The sequence below is a fragment of the Stegodyphus dumicola genome, chromosome 6, assembly GCF_044657685.1.
Source record: "Stegodyphus dumicola isolate Sdum_Otavi_A_Nest chromosome 6, ASM4465768v1".
NCBI classification, from domain to species: domain Eukaryota; kingdom Metazoa; phylum Arthropoda; class Arachnida; order Araneae; family Eresidae; genus Stegodyphus; species Stegodyphus dumicola.
Genome location: NC_140773.1, coordinates 109369396 through 109389005, shown reverse-complemented (window position 1 = coordinate 109389005; position 19610 = coordinate 109369396). Strand labels below are relative to the sequence as shown.

Sequence of the window (19610 nt, the reverse complement as noted above, 5' to 3'; positions counted from 1 at the left end):
CTTAAGCAATTATGAAATTTATGAATCACTTGCATGTAACTAGTGTTAGTGTCTACAATCAAGCTAAGCTCTACCTCAGCGGTACTTAGTGGCATCAGTGTGAATGAATGAAGAATATCCGCATCGAAGGAGTGAAAATGTACCACTTTATCAAGATCTTCCCCTTAGATTTCTTTTTATATTTACTAATGTTATGTTTACAATACAGCTCCAGATAACCTACGATCTTAACAGGCACGGATTCATCGAGAATGAGACAACAAGTTTTCTAAGAAGTATCGGATGACTAACATAACTACGCAATTGCGTTAACAGCTGGTACATTAAGCAGGTGTTATAATTACATTTTTCAACTATCTGATGAAAATAAAGAGCAGATGTTTTATATGATCTTTTATTTCGATTATATAATTCCTAAAATTGTTTGTGTTGGACACCTGCAGTTGTGATTTAAGTTATAAGATATGCTTTTTAATATATATTCGCAAATTTTGGCCATAAAAGGCAAAATTTAAATTTAACTCTTTGAAGCATAATTAACATTTTCTTATTACTTATTTGCTTTACGGAAAATACGCAAACCATATGCTGTACAGTAATTACAAAACATTCCTACTATCAACAGCAGATATTGTTTTAATATTTTCTATATGTGGATAATCAGAGGATTTCAGTTATTGGAAGTACATGCCTATAATTAAAATAATTATTTAAATAAAAGATGTAGTCAGCTTTCCTAATAACCCTAAATAAAATTCCTTCAAATACGCATTATTCGATTTTGATCCTTAAAAGACTGCTTTTCAATATCATTTCTCAATTCATGTGCATCATTTTTGGCTAGCTAATTCTTCTTCAGCGAACAGCACAGTTTGGGATATGTTTTGGAAACAATAGATATAATTTTTAAAACATCGCATGAGGTCATCTGTGTTTACTTCGCCTGGAGACCACCAAACTTAAATTCTGGCGAGATTTGACCACAAGAAAAGATTCTTTTTGGAGTTCATAATGTTATAGTGTTTTGATTTTATTTCTAATAAACACTGCTTATGCAGTTTCTATCGTCATTTAATTACCTACCATTTCTTTCAGTATTTCCAATAGATTCCACAGATTTACGATGTCACTGTTGAAAATTCAACGCGCAGGATACTAGGAAAATGATTGCGTTGTAGAATTATTCCAATGTTAGTGATGGAAGAAACGCAGAAGTTCCCAAGAGGTACATGACGTTAAAACATTCTTCAATTCACTACCATTTATTTGTTGTAACAAGTGTTTTAACCAAGAGCTGAAAGATTTAGTTAATGCAAGGTAATTTATAAACTGAAAGTAAATGGTTTCTTTTACCACAGTTTTCTTTTTCTCCTCGATCTGAATATAATAAAAGTGTGTTCAACTAGTTTTCAACCTAAAGTTTTTAAAATTGTAAACCATTTTTATACAATTTAGCCATCAATATGCGTGACAGTGTATTAGTTTGATCCTCATAATTTGCTATTTTATATGAATTAAGGTCTTTTACATTCAGACGTGCTGATGATTTTTACCATGCAGCTTACCTCATAGTGTTATATACTTTTGTCAATATTTCATACAAATTTAATAAAGCTCAGAGGAATTTTATCAGATTTGTTTGAATCATGGGAATAAAAGTTCCAGATTAAGAACTACCGAGGAATATGAATTTTTCATAGCAGACAACATGCCTACGCAACCATTTAAGTTGTCGCAAAAGAAACTAGTTAACTCCAAATTCGGTTAAACGCAAGATATTTCAAGGTATGAATGCAGAAGGGGCGACTTTTATATTCATTTGATGTAGGGTTGGATTGTTCCGTCTTAGGAAATATTTTTACAACAAACTCTTAATTTTTATTTTGCACTCGAGGTAAAGTATAAATTATAATGGAAAAACGTTTCTGTATGTAATATTCCTTTTTCTATTTTCTCGTGTTACGATAACCAGTGAAAATCTGTTTCATGCTTGAAGAATATCCTACAATTTAGTCGAAATTTTACACGATATCAACAACTTCAGAAAATTTTCACTGGACTATGGTTCTGGCGAATGGTAAAACCTTTAGTACAGTAAATGCTAAAACGGTGTGATTATATATGTTTATTTTGTAAAGACAAAATAAAAGACTCCAGACATAGGATGGTGGAAATTTATTAAGTTTCAACATGGAAAAGTACAAATATTGCATTACAATCAAACTACGCCAAGAAACAACTCGACCGCCGAGGTCATTTTTACAAAGTCAAAAGTAGTATGTATATATATGTATATATATATTTTTATTATAATACATATATAGAATTCATGCAACCCCTTCGAATTGAAAATTACTTTTTAAACTTTTTCCTGTTTTAATCTCTTCTTAACTCACATATAGACATATGTTTTACAGAGACAGTGCCAAACTGGCAAATTCAACTTATGTAAATATATTTGTATAAAAGAAAGACTGGCAACACTTTAAATTTCATACCTTGGCCAAAATTCATTGTATTTAGGGATTGTGACTATGTTTAAGCTGAGAAATGTAAATTAATTTTTCCCATAGCTCATTGCATGGTGCATGAAGTACCACAGTTGAGTACCGCCGATTTCATCTCACTCTGAGAAAGAGTATATTGATTTATCCTTTAGTTTCTGAATTGAAGTTTGATTAAAGAAACTTCTGGCATATTCTGGAAATGCCAACCGAATTTTTAAATGGATATTAACTCAAGTGTTGAGATTTGTTAGGTTTTGAAAAAAAAAAAAAAGGGTTTTAGCTTTCATCTAGAAATAATTTAACGTGTTTCCATAATAAAACTTTTTCATGAAAAGTACGTAGCACTTCAAAGCAAAAGAAAAATTAGCACACGCTTTCAAACTGATACTGATATGCAATATCACATTTTGCAATATAACTCAGCATTATTCTCTTGTTCACACTATCTCTAGGATAGTTCATCCACCATGCAACGGCATAAATTTTAATATTGCTTTGAAAACCTTGGAAAGCAGCAAATCGTGACCAAAAATAATAGAGGCCATTCCAGTTAAATTGCATAGAGGTAATAGATACGTAACCGAGGTTATGCAATAAACAGGCTACAACCACACAAATGTTCAAATGTCCCTAAGATGACGACGCACAGGGAACGAGATGAAATGGTTCTACCATTTAGGTGAAGGTATCGTGGACTGCCAGTATTTTTCTTCAACCGCTAATATATGCACCTCTACCACCTGTTCAGATCCTGAGACTAATGAAAGTTCTGAGCAGCACTTTTTGTTAAAAAAGTATAGAAGCGGAAAAATTTGTACATTTCATACAGGGACAATGACTGGTTTTACCTATAAGCTGCATTTTTAGTTACTCCCTTCCCTCAAATTTAAATTATTATATTTGTACTTGATTTCAGTTTATATTACAATGTGTTCTTTCAAAATATTCTTATATATGCATAATAATGTATAAATTTGAAGTGCATAAGTTCTGCATAGAAAATAGTGTGCATATGTTCAATTTGGCTCTATATATGACAATAAGGCTTTCTGAATGCCCCTTGCATCATCTAATTTTAGCAATGAATGATGTTTAAACGCGCAGCACCTCTGAATGCATGAAAGTATCCATTGGAATGTGATAAGCATGGAGTGTTAGCTTGGCTAACATAAGTTTCTATTACTTACGTACCTATAACTTCAGTGTTAAATCAACGTTTCTTTACATTTGGAATGTAGTAAATAAAGCGCAGTACGCTTTTAATAATACTAGGCTAAAGCTAAAGTAGCAAAAGATCGGAAGCTGATTTCCTACTTAATGGAAGAGGCACATACCAAACGATGGCCATCCAAGTTTTGATTACGTGACTATGTATACAAATTTACCTCTCGAAACCTATCCAATCCCAGCTATGATATCTGATGAGTAAGCATGAATTAACATCACTATGTAACGTCGCAAGGCACGTTATTACATATTACGTGTTTCATTAACATTGCATAAACCTTGCAACAACTGAAGTTGGCGCATGGGAAAATGTTTTTAAATATGAGTAGTTTGATAAGCAAGCTTTATTAGCTTATTCATACTGAATAAGCAGCTTAGTTAATTTGATTTGTACTGTTAATTTTGATTGTTCCATTGTCTGACGTTTAAGAACTTATGCAATCTAGTATGCGCTACTCATATCACAGGCAATCCAGTAAAGATGCAAGTGCTTACATAGGTACGCAAAACAAATTTTATCTAATTTCGCTCAACTAGTATCGTTTAGTACTGTATCTATTGCTAGACTGGTTTGAGCATTATTAAGTATCAGCAGATTCGAAAAATACTGGCTCCCTCTTCGTGATTCTTTTTGGTTCAATAAGACCAAATAACAAACGAGTATCAATTCTTTTTTGTTGTTAAATTTTGAAATTTTTGATTATAAAATTGAATTAGCGAAGGGATACATCACAACGTGAAGGACCAAGTCACCAGAAAAATGACTAGACGAGCTTGTTTTGACCGTTCATTTCTCTTTCAATAAATTAAAGAACAATAAATTTTAAGTACATAATACAATAGGATATACAATAACTACTACTCTCAAACGTTTCCCGAGGTTTTGTTCATCTCGGGAATATAAATAGCATTGTTTGTATAATCAAGCAATCTTATTCTTCATAAATAGCAAACAGTTTACACGAGCAAAAAATTGCTATTATTACTTAAATAACTACATTTTGCTTAAATACTTTTCCGCAACAACTGAACATCTACACGAAGGAAAGCAAACACGAGAAACAGCACGAAACTATCCTAATGACGTTCAAAGAGGCTACTTAATGTTAAATGTCTAATTGCCGACCCAAACTCACAATGAATGGTTACATTCATAAGGTCTCTCCTAATATACAAAAGTATGAGGGCATTAGTAATACCTACTTGGAGGTCAGCAGCAACATATTTAATAAATAACACTGTCGGAATGATGTATTCATAGTCATAATACACATACATGAGTATTAAATAGGTACTTTTAACAGAGCATGGATATATAGATATATATATAAAGAGAGAAAAGTGAAGAACAATGTTGAAAAATATCAAGCCGATTATCAGTATTAACTAGAATGGCCGGCAAATACAAGTGAAAATATATCCAGAATAGAAGAGTTACATCAAACAGCACTAAGACAAAGGTGAGATTCATAGTCAAGAGAAAAATTCAGTTTCAATCAAACAAATAATTCACCTAGTACTACAGAATAATAGAAATACAACCACTGATACAATTCGCTTAGCCTTACGGTGTGGGTTGGGTGTCAATAGTAACAATTGTGCTCAACAAATTCTTGCATTGAGACTGACCCAACGTGGTATGACGACAAGTTGTACAGCCACCGGTTTTTTTTTTTTTTTTTTGAAGGGATTTTTTTTAAATGCACGTGTCTTGCAAAAATATAGCATTTACACAGGCTATATCATTATAAAATAGTCTAGTCACGAGCCAATAGCATTTAGATGCGCAAGATTTGAGGCATGAATGATATATCTCATCGCCAGCGGGTGAAACTGGATGCTGGACAGTCCATTTTGACTTCGGCGAGGAGAAAACTAAATAAAATCGGCCAACTATATGTGCTTATTCAAGAGACATTTCATTCGAATGTTGTACGAGAAATCAACTTATACCTCTTCAGCAGTCTCATCACACCTATATTTTTTAAATAAGATTAAAACATTTAGATCTAAATTAGGTGCTTAATGAAATAAAATTATCTCGTTATATATAAATTTCATATTTATTGCAGGAAAAATGGTAATGTTGTTCTTACTTACGTTGCGCAGATATGCTTACGAGTTCAGTTTCCAGTAAATGAGGGCTTCAAATCCGCACAAACTGCAAAAGTTATACTTTTTGACATTGAAAGGACTTATTGTGTAAAGTCTTTGCCTAAATGTTTAAATACCAATAAGCGTTGAAGCATATCCACGTTACAGCACGGCAACGGTGTGCAAATTCTGCTGTCAGGATCCTTGGACTGCGAATCATTTTTAACTTACGTTCCTTCAGTTATATGTGAATAAACATCTCTAATATTAAGACAGAATATAGTTAATTACTGCAACAATTTCGCAGATTTATAAACATCGAACAGTAAAAGAAAAATCAGAATGCAAAACTTAAGTTTATTGAAGAACAGCATGTTTAAGGTTAAATGAAAACTCAAGGGAAAAAAACCACTCCTGCTGAAAAATTTAATTTCGAACTTCCATCTTAACTTTCCAACAATTAGGATTCTATCTAGCGCTTTTAGCTCATCTCAACTTAAGATTGCTAACTTTATTGACCCAAATGTTTCAGTTGAGGTGACAGAGCATTTAGATTTAAAAAAATGTATAAAAATTCGTAGAGTAAGCATGTTCGTAAATGGATTTTTTTGTGGAGGGTTTATTGTTAATTTAGCTTACATGCTAACGTGATCAATCTGCCACTCTTATGTATATTAAAAGGATAAGTACGATACCTATATGAAGATTATTTTTAATTTATTCCCGGAATACTCTCATCAGTTTCTAAAAATACTTATATCGACTTAATGCCAGTTACGCTTACTGCTCAAGCAATCCAGTACAAAGAAATTACTCCTAAAATTAGAATGAGTGTATTCGTCTTAATTTTCAAGATTAATAATTCTAAGTTCGTGCGTAGAAGAGGTACAAGTTGTTAACATTTATAACCAACACTCCAAAATTTAATGTTCCTTTTAAAAGCGGAACATAATGTTAACATTAAATTCAAATAAAGCAGTGAGATTCTGAAATATTCACAGAAGTAAATGGGTATATTTATGCTCTAATGCCACTTCAGAAGCAAGTTGTGTTTGTAAATCATGGAGTAATGTATTTCTAGTGATAACAGAGCAGCCCCTAAAAATGTTTATACTCATTGATAAAGTAATGAAATAATTCATTTGAAATCTGCAACAAAACCAGGCAGATAGGCAAATATTTGGCGCCTTGTTACCTGATTCCACGAAGCATTTTGGAAAGGAAAAGAGGAAAATTTCCGGTGCCCGAACGTCCTGCAGATGTGCAAAGCTTTAATTTTTCAGAGTTTTCATGAGAACATTTTTTTTTAGGTCCTTATCAAAAAAGATTTTATGAAATATCCGTCGTGCGAAAACAAAGTTCGTTCGTCTCGCGTTGAAATAAATGGAAAAATATTCTGAACGTGAGATATATATCGATATTCTTAAAACAACTTCAAAAGTCTTTCTACTGAGAATATAAGCTCGAGATTGGAAGTGCTTGGTCATAATACACTTCTCAAATATCAACAAATAATGTTTTCTTTCCAATGGGTCAAAAAGTTGAACAAGCACACAAGTTGCCTTAATTTTAATACAGTGGCAGTTAATGCTTTACAGCTACGATGGAAAATTTATGAATTCCATAACTAATGATTTTAATTTTTTTATCAATCTGCAAAGATGCCAGGGCACCGAACAGACACATTTCAACAACTTTTCCCTTTTGAAGTATAAAAATGTCATCCAATAACAGTAGATTAATAGGCAATATAACGCCACAATAAATAATTTTCCTGGAATTGCATACAGTATTGCACCTTAACAGCAAATGAATACGCAAGCACCTACATTTTCTTTTTTAAGGTGACCATAAATTGTCCAAGACATCGGGAACCTCCAAGTGGTATTACTTTTTCGCCAATTGAGAACTGTAATTTAAAACGTATTGCTATATAAATGTTTAAAAATTGCAAATATTTTAAAATACAGATTGCAGCAAGAGATTTTTTACATTTAAATTTCTTGCTGTAATGCGTTTAGGAAGTGTTTTCAAATTTGTTCTTTTATGGAAGAAACTACGAAGATCCCCGAGTTCATGAAAATTGGTCACCTGTTATTGTCTGTCAATATTTAAATGAGGTATATATATATATATAAACAAATGTGTTTATGAGAGGACTACAAAGTAGAAATCTCTCAACTGGTTACAATCGCATCTGCGTGAAAGAATTTTACATTTAAGGTATTCCATAGATTTCAAATTAATACTACATTTCATGGCCTCTTATCAAGATTAACTAAAAACATTATCTGCTTTAGGCAGTGTTCAATGATACAGTTGCCCGAGTGGCAACTAGTATCGAGCATAAAATTACATAAATTGAAACATTAGATCTACACCAATTACCACAACGGACGTCCATTATGCGAAATTTATGAATGGTTTGGCTGAAAATGGCCCTCACAATAGTCTTGCCTTCGGTAAAATGTATACTCCCAAGAAAGACTTATTCAAAACTAATGGAGTATATTGTATTGCTTTGTCAATTGCTCACTTTAAACAACGGCCTATGAAGGCCGCCTTTTAATATGCACAAAATCCCATTAACTATCACTCAGCAGTTGCAACAGGGAGTGCTTGCGTACACAATTTGTTAAAACCGTCGAAAGTAATATGTAGCTCCTTTTATCAAAAATTTCTACCATCAACTACGTCCGCTATATATATGTACAAAGTTGAGACCACAAGAGCTTCATCCTTTAGCTTACCGTCAAGAAATAGCATATTTTTTCAAAAAAAAATCACTTTTCATTTGTATTTTATTTTGTATTAAAACACGCTTAATATCAGCTAATATATATATCCACTAACATTAGTGGAAAATATACATATATATATATATATGTAGGGCAGGCCAGCGTGGAAGATCCATATTGGAGGCGTATAACGGTTGACATTCATCAGCATCCTATCATGACAACCTGGATAAATCTCACCATTGTTTACCATTTTTATTCCATCATTCTCAGGAATAAAATTCGTATTTTTTTTAAGTTTAAAAGTTGCACTACCAACAAGGTGTTCTAGGACTTGTTTATAAAAATAGACTTCTCTAGTGGAAGTGTATATCATGTTGTGGCTCAAAAGTGGCATGTACGGTGTATACCATTTAGTCTCATCTCACTCAGCTTTTAAAATTTAGACTCAGAGAGAATTTAGTTAAGATTTTATTTCACGCGATTCAGTTAGACAAAGAGGTGACTGAAGCGTTTTTGGTATAGAAGCAAGACGGATGTACTGGTAATTCAAATTTTGCGTTTATTTTGTGCGAGAGACATAGTTGTATTTTTTGCTTGCAATATCAGAGATGACGGGGGCTCGAGAAATGTCCATTTCCTAGATTAACTTAGTTCATTCTTTGTATAATTTACATATGTCAGCACCATTGATATTATTTATTGAGCATGATGGCCCAAATAAGATTTAAAGCTGGTTCTCATTACGAGAAAACATATCTGCTAAATACAGTAATGGAACTTGCAGCATGTGAAAGCCATTTTGTGCTATTGACACAGCAACATTTAAACATCAGATTCACGCATAAAATTGTACATTTTACAAGCATTGTAGCACCATGTAGACAGGAATGGCAAACACAGAACTAAATGCCAAGCTGAGATGAAAGCCCTATGGAACGCATTTTTAATTTAGTACCGCAGGCATCAGATTTTTTCATCCCGAGCCCCCGTCATGTTTTTAATAAAAGGAATGTTCAGAATTTCCACTTAAAAATGTACAACACGATGGTAAGCGAGGCGAAAACAACTTTTTGGGGGGATGATGGAGTACAAAAAGGATCATGCATTTAACCTACAGCTCAATTAAACACATTCAACAAACAATGCCCGCGTTTGCCCTTTCATTCGTAATGAATTCCCTGCCATTACCTACTGAACCTGGAAGAATGCGCCAAGCGATCACTAGTCAGCAAACTCGAGGCATTAGTTTGGTGGTTACATGCTGTACGTAAATGAAAACCGACAGCCATTGCCGAAAACAAAAAGTACAAATTTGTTTTATTTTTCACAATTAATAATAAAGTATACATAAAGTGAAAAAAATAAGTTACGTCGTGACTAAAAATAAACAAAGCTACGTGCTTATAAGCGTGACTGAACTTAGGTTACGCTAAGCAAAATAATAAAATTCAAAAATAATCTTGCAATAAACATGACAAAGCAAATACAAAGCAACACAAAGGGAAAAAATAGTAATAACTTTCAAAAATTCCACTTGAATCAAACATATGCAATATATTCTAGTAAGCTAACAGATTTGGCAAAGCACTAGTGGGAAAATCTAGTAATAAATAGTGCTATGTATGTGTTATATATATGTATATATCAACGGGACATTAACACACTAAAAATTAAGTTAAAATGGTGTGTATTTTGCCATAACATGTCAATGTTCCTAAAAAGTCATGTGTGGCTTCTAACTGACCTGACTAGAGTATCTGCATCACACAGCCCAAACACGCACATAGTTTTTGAACTGCAAACTTTCAGATTCAGTTCAAAATTATTAAGTAGAGAATGACTAAATAGCACAATACAACTACAGGAGATGGGCATAGTGGTAAAATTCAAAGTATGCAGACATTGCCAACACACAACTCTAACAAAGAAGGATACTTTTTTTTGACTTGCCAAATCAACATTTAAATGTTTTCCATAGTTTATAAAGAATGCACGCACCCTTCTGACAAACATTTCAATATTTCAAAATTTCTTTGGTTTTCATTTGTTATTTTGCTTCAGATTATGCTTAATGTAAATCTTAATTTTTCATTTCATATTTCTAAATAGTTAACAAGTATATAAATCGAGACATATGACTAGTTTTGAGGCATCACCAAAATTCAAAGCATCACATTGAAGATTTAACAAAAATTCTGAATTTGTGAATTCTAGAAAGGAGCAAGCTATATGAGAAGCAAGTCTCCAGAGATGAACATACCTAGTTTTGATTTAACCGCTTACGGGTTTATTTTCATACCATACAGTCTAAATTCATCTATACCGTGCACCTTATGATATCCGCATCATATAAAGTTTTAATACTTTCATTTTAACATTGATACAAGGGCAAAAATACCCACTATACTGACTAGAAGACGACCAACAAGACCACTCTCATCCAGCTTGCCCCAGTGTGTCACAACGCATTGTTTTGCATTTTGGTGATGCCGTACGAAAGGTTTACAAGTCCGATTAAGGAATGCTTTTCCCCACAGAGGCGGAGTCCTTTGGTCAGAGGAGGCGTACGCATACCAGTACGCTTCAGTTCAGTACATGTGCTCCCCTGACTTTTACGTACGAAAATTAGACACAAAAACAAAATGGAAAATGTAACTCCGGTTGAAACCAATGAGGGGAAAAAACGATCACTCGCTGCAACTGGTGAAACACTCTGCTCATCTTATGTCTTGCACTTGTTGGTCTTGAACGAAACTTGAAGCACTCTGTTGCCGAGGGTGTATCCATTGAGGCTTTGTATAGCCACCAAGGCTTCGTCATAATTCGTCATTGTGACGAATCCGAAGCCTTTACACTTGTTGGTTTGTAGATCTCTAATGACCTTGACCGACTGGACCGCTCCAAAAGGACCGAACAATTGCCAAAGGAGGTTCTCTTCAGTGTCCGGCGCCAAATTGTAGACGAAGATGCACCATCCAGAGCCATTCATAGCATTCCCAGCAAGAAGAGGATTTGCCAAAAGATCGCCAGCCAGAGGAGAGTACCTACTGAATATACGATAAAAATACCAATGAAGCATGTTAACAGAGGATATAGTTGAATACATTTCAAGAAACATTTAGTATAGATTAAGTAACGATTCCATAGAAAATGTGATTTTATTTCACTTATATATTGTCAAACATTAGAAAATACTTAGGATGTTTGAACACGAACTTAAAACATATTATGGACGAAAATCTTACGAACAAGTTTACGCTTGTCAACAGCTTGTAAAAAAGGATTCCGCCTAATTATATGCTATACATAAATATCAAAAACTTATTTCCGAGTCGAAATATAGAATAATTGCAAATGCGATTCAAGTGATCTTACTTGCACATGCTTCAAAAAACGGTCGACTATTAATTTCGCGCAGCTATATTTAGGTAAATAGTAATTTTAACCGCCACTTTGAATGTAACAAAACATCTTCCCTCGTCAAATCGTTCCCATGCTTATTGGATGCGTTGTGTGCATTGCAGGTCAGATAGACTTAAAGCCCTTGCGTTGTTATGATCGCAATAAGCAATAGAGTAACTTGATTTCTTTGACCTGTTAACATTACTCAGCAAAATAGTTCTTTGCGAATATGCTAATAATGGCCACAAGTGGCCCTACTGTCGTATTCCCTCGTTTGCAGTTTTTAAAAGCACTCGAAACAGCCGAGTGTTTGTGCACTGTGCGCTGCGCTTTTTGACAGCTTTTTTTTTCTTTTAAAGCAGAATGGAGTGAGAATTAAATGACAAAGTTTTATGTTTAATATGCAGTGATATAATAACTGTGATAAAAGGGAATATTTATTGGCGATCGAAGCTGTATATCGGTTTAATAAACAGCTGTTCGATCGCTCAGCATTCAGAAAGTTTTCCAGAGATTCTTCGAACCGAAGAGAAGTCGGATTTTGTTTCTTTAAATGGTCCACAACTTTTATAATTGAACAGAGAATGGCTATAGAAATTATCATTTGACGCAGATGTATTGGTATATTTCAATGAATTCAATTTAAAATTACAGGGGTACAAGAGAACTCAAGTGTATTCTATCGTAAAGGCATATTGCCGAAACGTTTCATTGTTTGGAACGCAAATAACATTAAACAAATTTGACCATCTTCTATGCTATAAAAAAATTCAAATTAGCGAAATCCCCATTCCCAAAAACAGTTCGCACATGATACACTTTCTGAACTTGTACTACAGTTACAGCAACGTTTTCTGAATCTTGATGTCAGTGCCAAAGATATTTTCCATCCATTTTCAAAAGCATTTGACAGTATAATTGAGGTGCTTTCATCAGACCTTCAGCTGGAAGTGACCGAATTACACACTATGTAAAAAGGGATGTTTATAAAAAATTATCTCAATCAATTTTATAAATTCTTTCGGAAGATAAATACGCTCAATTAAAATTAAATGCACAGGGTTGGATATCCGTATTTGTAGTACTTACCAATGCGAATAGCATTTTCGAAAATGAAGTATGCAAAATCGCAATTCATATACAATTAATGACCATTTATTACGTTAATGGCAGGAAACACTAATTACGAACTCCAGCATTCCCAGAAAAACAATTACATTGTTTGCATTAGAAATTTTGATGTATTTAATAACAATTTTAACTCAAACTTTAATCTTAACTCTTCTGTAGCTGTTAGTAAAATGTGTATAATTAAGTTAAAAGTTTCACTTCACAATAAAATAAATGAACTCCTTTTGCTGTATGAGAAAATTACCCATTCATATCTTCATATTTGTTACTTCGCCCACTGAGCCTAAATGTTTTACAGCCTAAATGCCTGGCCCTTTCTAAAAATGTTTGCCGATCATTGCTCTAGATTATTATATAATATTGATGCCAAAAGTTACCATAACGCCTAAGCCAGTTTTTCCTACGATATCCAAGCAGAACTGAAAATTCCACGCAATCAAATTTAACTTCAAAAATTATTTACACCAGAATTCAATATTTAGCAACTTTGTAGGACTGTGAATTCGAAGTTCAATTTTTAGTTTGTAAGGTAGAACATAGTCTTACAGTGGTAACATGCGATTATATATTTTTAAAAATAGCTTCGAAGTTACCAGTAACTGGCTGGATGTTCCACAAACAGTCTAAACCTTAACATATTCAACATTGCCCAAGAATTATTTTTCGAAACCTAATATTATATTTTTTGCAAAACCTGGAATGTCCAGTATTGGATCATTCGTTCTCAAATAATCAGCAATTTTATCTTTTAGCCGTCTTTCTAAACCAGTTCCCCAAATTTTGCTTATCAAAAATGTGCAACCTCCGATTGTTAGGCTCTTTCTTATTAACATACAATGGTTAGATACTGGACAGCACATCTGGAACGCATACCTAAGATTCTGTTGTATTGTTTTCAGAATATTTCTTTCAAAACAACCGCACACAAAATTGGAACGAATAATACATAAAATAAATCAAGTATTAAAGCAAAATAAGAATATTTAAGGAACAATTTTCTGATTTGCTTTAGTTACCAGAATTTCACCTTGGTCAAAGCTTACAACATTCAATTTCAACACGCAATAGCAGGAGTGCTCAAACCACAGTCGGCATGCGGCCCCCACAGCAATTATCAGTTCGGCCCAATAAGCGACAGAGAAGCACAAAAAATGTCAAGATCTCAACCCTTTGATATATTTTACTGTAGCAATTGCGGTTCAAGTCTAGCTTTCAACATGAAAGAACGGTTTTAAAGCTCCTTTTAATTTATGTCATTTTAGGTTGTGTTGAGATAAAAGTTTTGGAAATTATTCTGCCAAAAAATAAGATACCGATAAGATGATTAAACATTTCAATTTTATCCCCCATCAACTCGAATTTCCAGTAAAATGATTTATGCACCAGATGCGTACAACCTTTTCATACTCTCTTTCTAGCTAAACTTTGGCTGTTTAAACATTAATGAAGATTTATATTTTCCTAAATTATAAATTTTTTTCCTTTGAATGAAATTTAACAGATATATTTGTGTGACGTAACAGACACGGAAATGAATTTACATACAAAAATACTTCGCCCCCCCCCCCATGTTTTACCGAACCAGTAGGAAAACTTTCGGAATCAATTGACTAGAAAAAGCAATTTCTAGTCTCGTCTTACTCTCTACTACTAATATATACTTAGAAGTAAGAAATTACTTAGCAACCAAATAAATCATCAATATGTTTACATTTTTCTCCTCACTTTAAGGGTTCGCGGATTTAGAATGAATAACGACAACAGCACTTTATGAAGAATGGAAACACGATTTATTATCCAGTATTATTCAAGGAGCTCCAACAACCCGTTTACAGTCGTCGAAGAACTACTATAAACACGCTGAAACAATCAGCGACACAGCCTTCAGACTGTCAGGCTATAACGGTGAAGGACACAGCTTCACGGAAAAGCGCTAGAATACAGCTCTCGACTGTGCTCTGTCGTTCTCGGAACTCTACGTACTGTCGAGACTCTCCACGCTACAACTCGCGAAGCACTCCACGATGCAATAGAATACAGCTCCCGACTCAGTTCAGTCGTTCCCGGAGCTCAACACAGTCCAAGATAAAACTCGACGGTGCACTAACTCGCGATATACTAAGAGACTCTCTGGATGCACTCGACGACCAACTCGGCACTAAACGAGACACTCGCTCACCGACTCTTAACAGACTCGACTAAGTACTCACTGACTCAATGACTACTGTATTGACTCTGCACTGACCGACTCTCCACGTATAGCGTTTGGCTTGGGTTCGAAAACATTATCGGCTAAACCAGTAAGAAGTCGTTACAGAAGGTTTTCCATCAGTCTATGCACATCACTCATTTTGTCGAAAAATGGACGATTTCTCGCCAAATATGGCAGTCCTGCCTAGCCATTTCTGGCAACCCTAAACCTGCTTTGCGGGGAAGCTCTCTTACCGCGCTTGAACGTTTCGTAAGGATATATTGCGATTAATGAGTCAGCTGCGTTAATTACATGAAGAATATTACAATTTGTCGAAATTAACTAGAGTGAATTTCATTTCCACATCTGAAAGAGAAAGTATCGAACCAAAATGAAAAGTTAGTTTTCGATGGTAGTCAAAATTTCTCAATAAAGTTTGGATAAAACTCAAACTGCCGAAGCTAAAAATATTAGCTGTCAGGTTAAAGCTTGAGAATATTCTAAGCCTCTCTTCAGAAAAATTATCCAACACTACAGCTTTTAAATCTCTTCATTAATATACTACCTCCATTCATCTGCGTTTAATATGAATTTCTGCGACGACATGAAATACCAAATTTTGCTGTACTCCTAGTTGTCGCCAGGTACTCTGCGTTCACGGTTTCCTATTGACATTACAAAACATTTCTACTAGTTAAAAGCGCCAAAAATGCCTCTTATACAGAAGTTAAATGAGCTAGCTATTTTTTCAGCAAGTTTTTTCCTTAACGTACTTTGAATAATTTCTTTTTATTAGGATCTAAACATGAGAGTTTTCGCAGCTTTTTATTGCTCTGCTACATCAGATTCTGCCCGACTTTATGAAATGCAAACTTTTGGGAGAGTTTTCAAACAAGACTTTTCAGCTTGTTACTTCTTCGTTATATGTAATCAGTCCCATGCACGAATATATTCTACCAAATCATATAGCAATAATATAGGTTCGATCCATGTAGGTTTTATGACCTCAATAATTTTAAAATTAGCCCACTAAGATGGAAGTTGAAGAGGTTTACATTCATTACGCAATGCCTAAAGCGATCTTCAGCTTTACGTATTTCATCGGCGCGTGTATCTGGGAGATACTTCTCTATACTTGGACAGGAGTTGCTAGCTAGATATAACGCCATATACGTACCTAATGTGTTTTAAAAGTTTTCTGTGATAGAAACAAAATACCTGATGGTAATTAAATATATTTTCAGACTTGTCCTGCGAGATGCAACCCTGCTAACAAGTTTCTGTAGTTTATTTAGGTATTTTCCTTGGGAATATTTATATTTTTTCATCGTTTTGAAACCGCATTTCTTGTTTCCTTAATGCTCATCTGTCAGATTAACTACACCTAGTTACCCAAAGTCACAGGATCTACCATTGCAAAATGTTTACCATTTTCTTCTAGACATAAATTTGATTTAAACTTCCATGATTCTATGATTTAGATTAAATATGTTGAATGATTGTAATAATAATGAATATAATGCTGTTACCGTGATTTAAGAGACCTAAAACTTATAGTACAGATGATGAATAAAGCTACTTAGTATTCGGAAGATGCCTTTCAGACGAGATGGCAATTTTGACAAGAAACTGATTGCAGCTGTAATGAAAAAATGAAATTCTTATTTTAAAAGCGGAAGACGTTTCCTTACTTAAAGAAACAAGAGCAAATAAAATATTTAACTGTCAGATGTATATAAAGAGCCAAGACAAGCTAATGTCAGACAGGAAATGTTTTTTGCTTACACTTCACCCACGTTTACTCTTGTAATCAGTAAGCAGAAAATGAAAATGTTAGATGGCCGTAGGGCTTCATTCACTTGACGTAAAAGAAATCAAAGCTGTGGTCTATTATGCATGCAAATATTTATTATGCTTTAATCAAACTTAAAAACTCGGTGGAACATTAATGGACGCTGAGCACAAATTTAGATTAGTGATAAACCCAAACTGTTCTTTTTTGTCTAAACTCCCTAAGGCCCGATGATATAAATTCAAACACGAGTGTTAGATCGGTTTAGCTACTAATTAGCTAAGCATTTGGATATTTTCTTGAAAACTGTCAAATATCGTTTCATAGCGAATATAACTCTCAATGAGCGACTGACATTCCGTTTCAAATAAGTAACGCTGAAGCTGAGAAAATGCACTACTGGCCATTAAAATTGCACCATCAGGAAGGAATTATCTGACAAACGTCAAAATCGCATGAAATAAAGAGTTTGCGATACGCAAATGATTAGTATTTCACCCCATTTAGACGATGCATGAGGGAGAAACAACATCTGAAGATCTGCATAAAAGAAAAGTTGTGTAGTGGATTTCTCATTCGGAAAGCGCTTTGTAAGTTCGGAGTTTGCTCAGAATATTGTGTTATATGTCGAATAATAAGACGAAATGCTTACAAGCAAGTGTCGGAACCGCATGTCGCCTGCTTGCATTAACTATCGGCATAGGGACCCTGTACCTGGTATAATGGTTTGGGCAGCCATTGGATGCACGACACGCACATGTCTAGCACGGATCGACGGTAATTTGAATGCAGATCAGTACATCTTATGGCCAGTGGTTCTGCCGTATTTTCGAGGCCTGCCAAACACCATCTTCAAACAAGATAATGCAATATCACATGTTACACGCCGTGTTCTGACCTTCCTTGATACACAGTATTTGATTGATTGCCCTGGCCTGCACTGTCTCCATATCTGTCAGCCATTGAAAGCATCTGGTCATGGATTTCTGAGAGATTGGTCCGCCACCCCTTCCAGCTAATAGGGTTGATTAGACCGTGATAAAGGAGATCACATAAATTGATATACATATAAATGAGATTTTCTGGAAATTATAGTTTTATCACTTTATTGCATTATATAGAAATAATGTAATAACCATGAAGTCATTTATTAAAAAAATTTTAGTATAAAATATTTTTGTATTTACATTACATGTACATGCCAATAACTTATTATAATATTAAACTTTAATTTTTAGTAAACAACTGTATATATTTAAATACCGTTTCAAATAATAAAGTGAAAGTATTTTTCAAGAAATTTACATTATTAAGAAAAAATAGAAAGTTAATATTAAGTTATAAAAATAACATAGCAAGAGTATGTTAAAATCTGATGGAAAATTTAATTTAGTTTGATATTTGCATTTGTTACTTGCCTGAAAAGTAAGTGAATATTAGGATCAAGCTTCATAACGCGCAGCCTTAGTAGATCCTCTAAATGAGGATCTGTAATGTGCGTTCTTAAACTAGTTTTAATTTTTGTCATGAGAGAAAATATTGACTAGCAGCTCTAAGTACTTCCAAAGCAGAAAAGTAAACGTCATGCATGCTCTAGTAAGCATGAACATTCAACAGCAATTTTCCAGATTTCTAAGGGATACTACCTTTTGCCAACTCGAATAACTCCATTTTTAAATTTCATAGGAGGTTTGGATATATCTACTAAATTTGGTTCAAATGCCAGTTTCATATAAGAAGTGTACTCGTCGTAATCCGAGTATTTCAGTATATTCTTCTATTAAAAAAATCAAAACACCTACATATTCATTGAATGTTTTATTTTTATATTTTTTCTAGCTCCGGGAAATGTTCTACAAATACACCCGAGCAAGAGAACAATGTTTTGAAAAATGTCAATTTTTTTCGAAACACTTGGATCTTTTGCCACATTTCTGTAAGCACAATTGTAAGTTATTTATTATGAGACAATATTTACTGAGAAATGACAACAGCTAATTTCTGGATGTTGTTCTATTTATTTTTTTTATTCAGATGATGTACGCTTGAAATGTATATTGATACGATGCAGTAAGAACGTCTGTTATTTACGTTTACGAATACGTTACGTGTAAGTTATTAAGTAACGAGTACGATTAATCTTTAATGAATGTTGTTTGACTTTTACGATAGTTTTATGAGCGATTAATTTTACTACAAAAGGAAGCTAACATTTCATATATATATGCTTCGTTTTACTTTGCAGCCAAATATTTAAATTGTTTTGTCAGAATATCAAACAAAAATGTAATGTTTCAGCAAAATGCTTCGTCTCATTGATCACAGTTCCCCCATTCTCGATAAAAGTTTAAAATTTGTAGTCGTAAAGTTAAAACGAATCAAAACCTGTCCTGTTGATAGCCAGCGAAACTTTCGGTAGTACGGTAGATCAACGCTGTACATTTCCTTGCCTAAATTTATTATCAGTAGAAATTTACAATGGCTTGGTGCATTTACACGAATATAGTTGACAATCGAAATATTTC

The 19610-nt window shown here is 33.9% G+C and overlaps 1 protein-coding gene across 7 annotated transcripts in view; it reads right to left on the bottom strand.

Annotated features, from left to right (window-relative positions):
* Positions 1-2160: 2160 nt before the first annotated feature.
* LOC118194570 (ELAV-like protein 4) overlaps positions 2161-19610 on the bottom strand; it is a 180566-nt gene continuing 163116 nt past the window's right edge. For all 7 annotated transcript variants that reach the window (XM_085818791.1, XM_085818796.1, XM_085818795.1 and 4 more), the window contains one exon: positions 2161-11616. In XM_085818791.1, the coding sequence (XP_085674917.1) occupies positions 11292-11616 (325 nt within the window). In that variant the 3' untranslated portion in view covers positions 2161-11291. The remainder of the gene's footprint in view (positions 11617-19610) is intronic.